Below are 10,855 nucleotides of genomic sequence, written 5' to 3'. Positions count from 1 at the left end.
GTGTGTGTGTGTGTGTGTGTGTGTGTGTGTGTGTGTGTGTCTGCCCAGCAATCATTTCCTGATATTCTGGCTGTGCTTACATACCACTGGGACCTTACCAATCAAGCAATAACACTGACTATTTTTTTCACGACTAGCCAGTTCTGCATTGCCCAGACTAATTGAAAAGAAGAGAGAGCCCGTGCTAATTATGACTTAACACCAGCCAATTCAATCCACGGATAATCCCCAAATTCCATCTGAGCCATCCCGCCTGCTTAAATGCTAAATTGTGTTATTTTTGCCAGAGCTGCTAACAAATAGCACATTAACTGATTCTAATTCCACTTTCTCAACCCTTCCTTTTGAGGCAGGCGGGATGGGTACTCAGGAGCGCGGCAAACTCTCAGAGCTGGCAGGAAGAAGTGGGGGGTGAGAGGAGGAGGAAGGGCAGTTTTAAGAGACATGCTGAAAACTATACACCAGAACACCCCTTCCACTACATGTGGATTCTCCAGACCCATTTCTGGCCATTCCTCCCCTGTTCTCCATTGAAGGAGAGGTGGAGCTCAGGGTAGATGGTTGAAATCGTTGGGCTCTTTCTTTTTGACAATCTCCTCTGGGGGCCCAAGAGCCTCAGGGCAGATCCTGGGGTGCCCAGGCCTCAGCCTTGTGGAGTGGAAAAACTGGGGCCCTAAACCCACAGGACGCTGACTGAAGGGCAGGGTGTGGGGTAAGAAGGGACAGAGAGAACACAGGGCTCGTAGACAGTGAGGACACGCTGCTGGAGGACAGACTGGTGGCCAGCAGAGGAGGTAGGAGCACAGTCCTGCTGCGCAAAGATGGAAGGGCTACGTTCTAAACCCAGCCACCTTACTAACTCCTGGACTGACCTTCAAGCAAGTTGCTCATTTTCTTACTTTGGATGAATTTACCTATTCATTGTCTGACTCTACACAAAAGGAACAAGGGCAAGAATCTCCATTTATGAACAGTGATCACGACCTTGCCCAGGCTGCCAGATCACAGTCCTTTCTAAAAATTTTCTCAGATGGGTGAAAAATGTCACTGTATATGGTAGAAGCCATCCTACAAAAGAAATTAATCCAATTTTATCCAACTGCAGTTCATCTTTCTGTCATCTTTAGCTATTACACAACCAATGACGAGCTGGATGTCTGGAAGTCAACGGCACCACCCAGGTGTCAATGCAGACTCTATTTAGGTGCAAGGAGTGCTCTGAACACCTCCAACCCACAAAAAAGTTATGTATAAATGACATTAACTCCAAGGCCCAGCAATGGTGCCTTTCTAGGTTTTTCTTTTTTTTGTTTTTTAAGATTTATGTATTTATTTTTAGAAAGAGAGAATGAGCGGGGGGAGGGGCAGAGGGAAAGGGGGGAGGGAATTTCAAGCAGACTCCTCACCAAGCAGAGAGCCCAACTCAGGGCTCAATCCCACGACCCCTGAGATCATGACCAGAGCTGAATTCAAGAGTTGGACATTCAATCAACTGAGCCACCCAGGCGCCCTTGCCTTTCTAGTTTTAATATACCTTGCCTGGTTGTGATACCCCCAGAGAATTCCCAGAGAAATACAGCCTCCGAACCACAGCCCGTGGATAAGAGCTAAAGAGTCAAAGCCCACAATGGCTACAGCTCTGCCCCATCCCCAAGTCACACCATTAAACATGCTGAGGCATAAAGTACCTCGGTCTCAGGTTTGTGTGGAAGGACAAGCGTTCCAAGAAAGGAAAAGGACTTAAATTAATCATTAAGAGTACCTGTTGACTATGAGGGATCAGCTAGTCCAACCTGAGGATCAGCAGGCACACAATTCCACACAGGCCAACTCCCCCTCGTGACAAGAAAGAAGCGTCCTTCATTCAGATCAAGTCCACTGAGCTATGCTCTGGAGTGGACTGGGTGAGTCGCACAAAGCATATGGCCTGGCCTGAGGGCTTCTGCATTCCTGGGGAGAGGACTGGCCCTCCAACATGACCGGAAGGAGGGCCGAGTTTGCTCGAGGTGAGCACAGGGCGGCATGCAGGGGGCACAGCGGGTTGTTCACAGGGCTTCAGTGCTGCCATCGGGTGCTTTTCCTGACCCTTCAACGCCCTCATCTTCACACTTTCAACAGCGTCCTCATCCTTACGCAAACCCGGTGCACTGGCTCAGGGAGGTTCCAATGACCTGTATTTAGAAGTCCACGATAGTCACTCCCTCCCGTGGGGCCTACAAAGGAGCTCGGCACAATTTCTGGCTCCCAGCTTTCAGCCAATGTTTTCATCATCCACTTTCTGGCACAAGAGTAGTTTTTAATCTCCTTTCTTACTTTGTGCTAACCATGAAGTCTAATATGCATTTAATGATCTAAGCCATCTCAAGTGTTTTTTTTACAAGGAGGAATACAATAGCAGGAAGATACATCTGATGTGTGTGCACTAAGGAACATGTGCGAGAATGTTCATTGCAGCACATTCTAGAAGGAGGAGTCAGATAAACATGTAAACAAACAAAAAATCAATGTTTTAGGTGCTATGATGAAAAATAAATGAGCTCATGTGATAGAATATGCTCGGAAAGAAGGACAGTTAGATAAAGTGATTGGGGAATATCTTTCTGAGAAGATAATAGCCAAGCTATTTGGGCCAGGGCCTGAATGAGATGGAAGCAGCCCCAAATGAGAAACAACTTTAACATCCATCATGAGTAGAATTGATCAATATATTGGAGTATATATGGGATACTACATAATAATGGAAACAAACTCCGGCTGCATGCAGAAATATGGATTAATCTTTCAAACGTGATATCAGACAGAAGTTAAACAGAAGAGTTTTTAATATATTATTCCATTTATATAAATTTCAAAAATGGCCTAAACTAATTATTGGGATAGAATTCAGGATGGTTACCCTTGGGTAGCGGGTAGTAATCAGGAGAGGGTACAAAGAGGGCCTCAAGGTTTCTGGCAACGTCTGTTTCTTGATAAGGGTGCTAATTACATGGATGTGTTCACTTGGTAAAAATTCATCAAGTTTTATACTTTCAGTTTGTGTATTTCTCTCAATATGTGTTATGCGTCCGTAAAAAGCTTACTTAAAAAAATAAATAAGCAGGGGCGCCTGGGTGACACTGTCAGTTAAGCATCTGACTCTTGGTTTCTACTCAGGTCATGATCTCAGGGTCTTGCAATTGAGCCCCGCGTCGGGCTCTGCACTCAGCAGGGAGTCTCTCTCCCTCTCCTGCCCCTCCCTCACACACACTCTCAAATAAATAAATAAATCTTTAATAAATAAATAAGCAAAGGTCAAAAAATTCCTCACAGAAAGACCTAGAAGGAAGTAAGTAAAGAGGCCCATGGCATGTGATGCCTCCCCTCTTTCCTATCTAGGATTGTTAACATTTTATTTCCTTTCAAAAGTCAAGATGGGGGGAGAATGAGTATCCTGTTTCCATTTCAGGTCCAGGCCACAGTGACAAGGAATGGAGTTTTCTGACAGAGCTCACTTTTCTGTTATATTCCATTATGACCAGCTATTCTGAATGGTCCTTGTGATCTGCTGGAGCTGGAAGGCTCTGGGCCTTCTAAAGCCTGCTCTGTGCTCATATTTCTCATAAGAAACTGAGGAGGGGGAAGCGTTTGGGACTACTGGCCAAGATGGGGTTGAATCATTATCTATGGACTCCCTTTTTCACCTGCCAAGGAGCATAACTAAATTGGTGATAACATCCTTTTTGCCACGGAGTTGACTAATCAGATAGTTCTGGTGATCAGGGAGCCCCAAGACAAGTATAATCCCAACAGGCTTTCTTTCTCTCTTTACTAATAAACCAGAAGGATTATTGTGAACACACAAAACTAGAAAGTTCAAAACTGATGGTGATAACTGAAGGAATAAGGATCAGTGTGGAAATTAATCAAATAGCGAATAGAGACACAATAAAAAAAATGAACAAAACCAAAGCTGGTTCTTGAAAAAACATCAATGAAATTTGACAAAGGTTGGCTTAGCATCTGAAAATCAATTAATGTAATACTTTACATCAACAGAATAATGGACAAAACGTACATGATTATCTCGATAGATGCAGAAAAAACACTTGACAAAATTAAATACCCTTTCAAGTTAAAAGGACTCCACAAACTAGTGTTAGAAAGGAACTTTCTCAACCTGATGAAAGATATTTATGAAAACCCACAGCTAATTTCACACTTAATGGTGAAAGACTGGATGCTTTTCCCCTCCTATATCAGGTATAAGACACAGATGTCCACCACTCCTTGCCACTTCTATTCAACATTGTACTGGAGGTTCTAGCCAAAGCAATTAGGGAAGAAAATGAAATAAAAGCCGTCTAAGTTAGAAAGGAAGAAGTAAGACTACCTCTATTTGCAGATGACATGATCTGGTATGTGGAAAATCCTAAGGAATCTAAAACACTATTTGAACAAATGAACAAGTTCACCAAGATTGCAGTATACAAGATCAATACAGAAAATCAACTGTATTTCTCTATACCTGCAATGAACAAACCAAAAACGAAATTAAGAAAACAATTCCACTTATGATAGCATCCAAAATAGCATGCACACACACAGTAAGTTTCATGAAATAAGTAAAAAACTTATACCCTGAAAACAACAAATCACTGTTGAAAGAAATTAAAGAAGACCTAAATAAATGAAAGGACATCCCATGTTCATGGATCAGAAGACTCAATATTGTTAAGATGGCAATACTCCTCCAAATTGATCAATTGATTCAATGCAATTCCTACCAAATCCTAGCTGCCTTTTCCTTCCTTTCCTTTCTGTTTCTTTCCTTTCCTTTCCTTCTTTCTTTTTTTTGCAGAAATGGACAAACTGATACTAAAATTCATATGAAAAAGGCAAGGGATTGGAGGATGGGGGTGATAGTTTAGGGGCACTAGGTTTATTTTCGGGGTAATAAAAATGTTCTAAAGTTTATTATGGTGACAGAAGCACAATTATGTGACTATATTAAAAGCCACTGAACTGTATTTTTTTAAAGTTTTTAAAATTTATTTATGTGATCTCTACATCCCATGTGGGGTTTGAACTCACAACCCCACGATCAAGAGGCACATGCTCTTTTGACTGAGCCAGCCAGGTGTCCCCTGAACTGTATACTTTAAATGAGTGAATTGTATAGTATGTGAATCACATCTCAATAAAACGGTTAAAAAAAACAAACAAACAGATTGTATCTGTGTGGAATGAAATTGTGACTCAGCAACCAGTCCTGGTATGGAAATCTCCCTTTAACTAGTAATTGCATTTTCTAGATCTTCATGTTGCCTCCATAATTCTCCTTGGGCAGCTGGGGAAGTTGATGTCAGCAGAGTGACAAAGTCTGAGTGGTTCACAAGATAAAGGAGAAATGGCCGCATTACGTGCTTTTCTGCCTTCAACGGGTGAGGCCACATTGGAATAACACCCAAAGAAACACAGAGCTCTACCCATGTTTCCAGCTTGATTAGGGGAGGTAGCAGGAGCTGAGTTTCTCAATATACCTGGCACCTTATATACCTGTCTATTAAACAGCATAGAAAGCAGGGAAAAAAAAAAATCTCAGGCCTATTTTTAGTATATAAATTTCACTTTCAAAATGAACCCCAAACCTGCTTCTAAATTGTCCATAATGAGGGGTCAGCATTTTTAAAGTGAGAGTTTGAGAACTGCTAGAACAGATGTTCTGTGAATCCAGATAAGGACTAAGGAGTAAGCACAGGCTGTGAATTTAGCGAACTCATGGTTCAACAAGGCCATAAAAAAGGGGGATTAAATGGAAACTAAAATAAACCTAGGGAAAAAGCTAAGAATATGCTCACTTGTCTGAATCCATATAAGAAATGCAGTCTGAACAAGAGGAGGATGAGGGACAGAAATGCCAGGGTCAACGTAAAGGGATTAAGAGGAGGCTGCCTGCTGGAGAAATGCTGTCCCCTTTGAAAAGGCGACAATCATTTCCAGAAGTGACACATGCAATAAGCATCTAGTCACACACACACACACCACCCCCCCCCCCACACTTTGGGGGCCTCAGAAGCAGCCGCCTGCAGTCTCTCTGCCATTTTTCCAACTTGATAACCATTGTGGAAGGTTTCCATATTGATTCATACACGCCCCCTTCCCCTCATGGAGAGATTCTGAAGAGCCATCATGCCTGATCCTTGCAGGAACCAGCAAAAATGGGAGGGTGAGACTCTAAGGGGAGGAATCAAGAGTGAGTCAACAATCTCCTGTCTCTTGGCCCCTCATGGTGTCTGCCTGCCACCCCCCTCCCCACTCCCCAACCTGGGGAAGGCCCATGCCGAGGCTGTAAAAGTTCCCTAGCCCACCTTCCTCCAAGGTGGCCAAGTCCCAGATTTAAAACTTAAAAAAATTAAGAAGTTCTAAAGAGACATCGCCTTCCAGACAGTTAACTCTCCTTCTTCTTGTAGCTAATTCCATTTAAAACAAATCTGTAAATAAAAGGATCAAGGAATTGTTGAAGAAAAGAAAAAAGGCTAATTCTGGCTTACAAACAGCTTTGTCTCTGATTGCTGGATAATGCTGGGGTTCTTACTATAAACAGAATGAGAATCCCAAAGACCAACAGTGATGGCCAAGAATAGTAGCCAAGCACTGAGAGGAGAGAATTTTCCTACTTAAAATGTGCCCACTGGTGCACAGATATTCACTGAAGTTACTAAAAGTAATGCGGTATCTCCATTAAATTGGCCAATGAGACTTGTCTGTCTGGTTCTCTTTTAGGGGAAGAATCTGCCCCTGAACTTCTACTCATCCTTGAGTTTTTCTGAAGTTTTCCTCTCATCCCCTAACCTACAAATGAGGACAACAATGGGCGTACTTCTCTCCTGAGTAGACGCGGGCTTTCCGAGTGAGGATGTAGGTTTTTGTGTTTGCTCCTTTCCGGAGAGGATCGTCCAGAGGTGACTGGCAGGGTGGGTCCTCCAGAGGGTTCCAGTAGCTCTGTTCACACATACCCCGCAACAAGATCTCCGCCAATTGCCGGGCTATTGTCTGGGAACACAAAGGAGCAAAGACACGGACGTGAGTCTATTCTGTATCATTCATTCACTCATTCGCTCATTCAGTCAATGTTTTCCAGTCATCACTTTGTGCTAGGCACTATTCCAAGACTCATGATTAAACATTTTTACTTCTCCGATGAACATTCTATCAGATGATGACAAAAAAAGAAAAGGAAAGAAAATACATTAAGGTATTTGAGCCATTTTAAAAAATAAGTCCGTGCCCTTTGAGCCACCCTGCCTCTGACATTCTGAAACGACTGAAACTTTTAGTTCAGCTCTTTCCCAAAAGCTCTTATCATAGGTGAACTGCACATATTTTCATCACCTCCCAAGAGATCCCTGCTAAAACCCAAACTTGGCAAAAAGCTGGTGCTCAGGGCACCTGGGTGGTTCAGTCGTTAAGCGTCTGCCTTCGGCTCAGGTCATGATCCCGGGGTCCTGGGATCTAGTCCTGCATTGGGCTCCCTGCTCCGTGGGAAGCCTGCTTCTCCCTCTCCTACTCCCCCTGCTTGTGTTCCCTCTCTCACTGTGTCTCTCTCTGTCAAATGGATAAATAAAATCTTTAGGGGGAAAAAAAAAAAGCTGGTGCTCAACCTAGATGACATTATTCCTGAAAAAATAAATAAATAAATAAATAAATAAAGCTCTTCATTGCTGATAAGATGGCATCCAGAGTAGATTTCTGGAATGCCTTCCCTCTTTGAAGTGCCAAGGGCCGGTCCCACGGTGGCCCCATCCTGGGACTCAGCACATGAGCACCCTGTTCTCAGTGCACCCTGGGCCTTCTAGCCCAAAGGTTACTGCTGGCCTGTGCAAAAGAGAAAGCAAGGTGGCGAGGGTGGCTACTGATCAAGAAGTCCTCTTTTCAAAGCTGGATAGGTATCTCTTTTCTCACTGAGAAAACCCAGACATATCTGGATCTTGTCATCCTAAATTAGACACAGACTACTATGCTTTTCAAACTCTCTGTACTAGAACAGTACCCCGTCTGATGAATGGGAGGAGGGGGTATACGGCATCTACTGAGATATTTTGTTAGCTGATGCATATCGGTTCACTTACCTCATAATCTTCCAGTGATAAAGAAGAGAAGTAAAAACAAACAAACAAAAAACCCCACAAAATCTCCCTGAGAACAGAAGCAGGTGCACTTCAGGGTGGCCCATGCTACCCCACAATCAGCCAAAGGTGGCAAAATAAAACTTCAACCATCGGGTTTTTCCATAAGGTTTTCACATTCTTTGGAAACATGCAGGCTAAGAATGCTGATCTTTCCTAAGAGTGAGACTTTTTAAATAAATATGTTCCAGAAGAGAACTTTGCTAGGTTTTCATCCACGTGAAATCTCCTAAAACACCACAAGGAAACTTAAATGCAACCAAATCACTGGCTTAGTGGCTTCTGATAACCACTGGGTAAAGGCAAATTTTCTTGATTATTCCCAAGTAAGACCCACTGGCTTTAATGTCTATAAAAATGTGAAATTAAATGCACTCCTATCAACCCCAACTGAGCCATCTGTAAAGATCCTCATAAGAACACAATTTTCAGGACCTAAACAGTTCCTGCACTGTTTTCTTAAACCTTCCATTATAGTTTCATTTCGATCTCCCTGCAGTCATATAAGCTAATGACTTCTGCTGGAACCATCAACTGGCAAAAATAACCTCCACTCACTAGAGCAGAGAAAAAAAAATGTCAAAGGAAAAAAAATGAACAAGGAGCTTCATTTTCTGGATATACCTGCCATGGAGGGATGCTAAAGTTATAAAAATCTCTGCCCTCCACAGTTCGCTTGTCCACTACGAGACAGCTCATGCTAGATCTCACTTTACCTCCAGGTATTAACCTTCCAGAGAGACTTTTAAAATGAGGTTTTGATGTGATTGCGTATTTTAAACGTGTCACTCCACCACTGCACTAACCAATTAGGAAGGATGTCTGGCTGTGTGCATTGACAGCTCAAATCAAGTTCAGAACAGGAGATAAATATGAGAAATGACCAGCACAATCACCAATGTTGATCAGACCTTTCGCTTTTTATACTCGGGTTTTATATGCTTGCCCCTGAAATGCTTACAAATTGTTGGTAACTATCAAAGTCAGAAGGAAAGGAAGGGGAGGAAGGGAGCCAGAAAGAAGTCAAACTTTAATGTATAAACTTGGTCATTAAGTCCGTTTTGTATGTATTTTTTTAATTGTGGTAAAATGTACCTAACCTAAAATTCACCATTTTAACCATTTTAATGTATAACCCAATGGCACTTAGTATATTCACAGTGTTGTGCAACCATCACCTCTGTCTGGTTCCAGAATATCACCCCAAGAGGAAGCCCTGTCCCCTTCTAGTGCTCACTTTCCATCCCCTCCTTCCAAAGACCCTGGGAACAACTAATCTGCTTTCTGTCTCTGCAGATTTGCCCATTGGGGACATTTCCTATCAACGGAATCCTATACTATGGGGCCTTTTTGTGTCTGGCTTTTTCACTCAGCATCATGAGTTCAAGGTTGACCCATGTGGTAGCCTGGATCAGTGCTTCATTCCTTTTTGTGGCTGAATAATACTCTAGTGGGTGGACATACCACGTTTTGTTTATCTAGACATCAATTGATAGAAATTCGAATTGTTTCCATCTTTTGGCTAGCATAAATAGTGCTTTATGAACATTCACGTACAAGTGTTTGTTTGAATACCTGCTTTCAGTTCGTCGAAGTATTTATCTAAGGGTGCGGTTGCTGTAAATGGACTTGTAAATCCTTCTCAGCCCAGATAGAGTTTACAAAGCAACTTTTCCATCTCATGAGAGCATCATAAATTTGCAATGATCAACTAATCTTTAAGGAATCATATAGTTGTGAGCAGCATTAACTGGACAAGCTTTCTGAGGGCTAGTGTAGACCAAGATACCAGTGAATAAGACCCATGAAGTGCTTCCCCATTAGGGAAGGCAAAGAATCTGTCATGGAAATGAGAAAATAAGATTCTCGGGTCCTGCCCCAAACCAGTCAGTTGGCATTTCTGAGGCAGTTATAGGGATGCGCATTTGTTCAGAGTTCCTCAGATAATTCTGATGCACACCTTTGGTTAAGCACTCAAGGAATTGCAAGCAGTTCAATCAAGGTCACCTGAGACTCATCAACCAAGACCAAAGGTCTACTTACTTGCACCGCAAGTCCAACATAGAGAGGAAGTGACCTCCCTCATGTCAACACTAACCAGTTAACAGCTGAAAATGTCCAAGGGCAGCTCCAGTCTACCCAGACTTCTTTGGAAGCCTCCTCACCATATGTCTCAGAGAAAAGAAAATAATAATTGAAGAAACCTCTCTCGCTTCCTGACATGTCTTTATTCAGAATCCCACCTCACAGGATTTTTAGAAGTTAAAGTACATTGATCTGAATATCAGAAACCTTAGGCAATAATGGAAGATATTCTCTAATTCTGTGAAGAATAATGTTGAAGTAAGCAGCAGGCAGATGCCCACAGAATATTCAATGCACTCACACCTTCTAATGGGAGAAAAACATCAACAATACAAACAAATGCTCCATATTTAAGCAATTTAGAAAGATTGGCTTTTTAATCAGCTTTTAAAACAATTATAAGAACACTTGCCACTATCATCAGTTACTTTAATTGTGCTTCTAAATCTTAAAAGAAGCTGTTCATGCTGACCAGGCAAGAAGTTTTATGAAATGTTGGGAGGATGTCAATTTGAGAGAAAAGACACTTGGCAACAATTTTTATCCATTTTTTCAGAGTTTTTTTTTCCTTAAAGAACTCTACAAATCAAAATGTCTGGTTTGAA

General features: G+C 42.2%; 1 protein-coding gene across 1 annotated transcript in view; it reads right to left on the bottom strand.

The window, feature by feature from the left end:
• The window catches only part of TTC7B (tetratricopeptide repeat domain 7B), a 222,981-nt gene that overhangs the window by 127,250 nt on the left and 84,876 nt on the right, over positions 1–10,855 (bottom strand). Inside the window, exon 6 of the mRNA XM_044918052.1 lies at positions 6,860–7,032. Coding sequence (XP_044773987.1) covers positions 6,860–7,032 — 173 coding nt within the window. The remainder of the gene's footprint in view (positions 1–6,859; positions 7,033–10,855) is intronic.

Source organism: Neomonachus schauinslandi, chromosome 9, assembly GCF_002201575.2.
Source record: "Neomonachus schauinslandi chromosome 9, ASM220157v2, whole genome shotgun sequence".
Lineage (NCBI taxonomy): Eukaryota > Metazoa > Chordata > Mammalia > Carnivora > Phocidae > Neomonachus > Neomonachus schauinslandi.
This window is presented reverse-complemented; position numbering and strand designations above follow the sequence as displayed.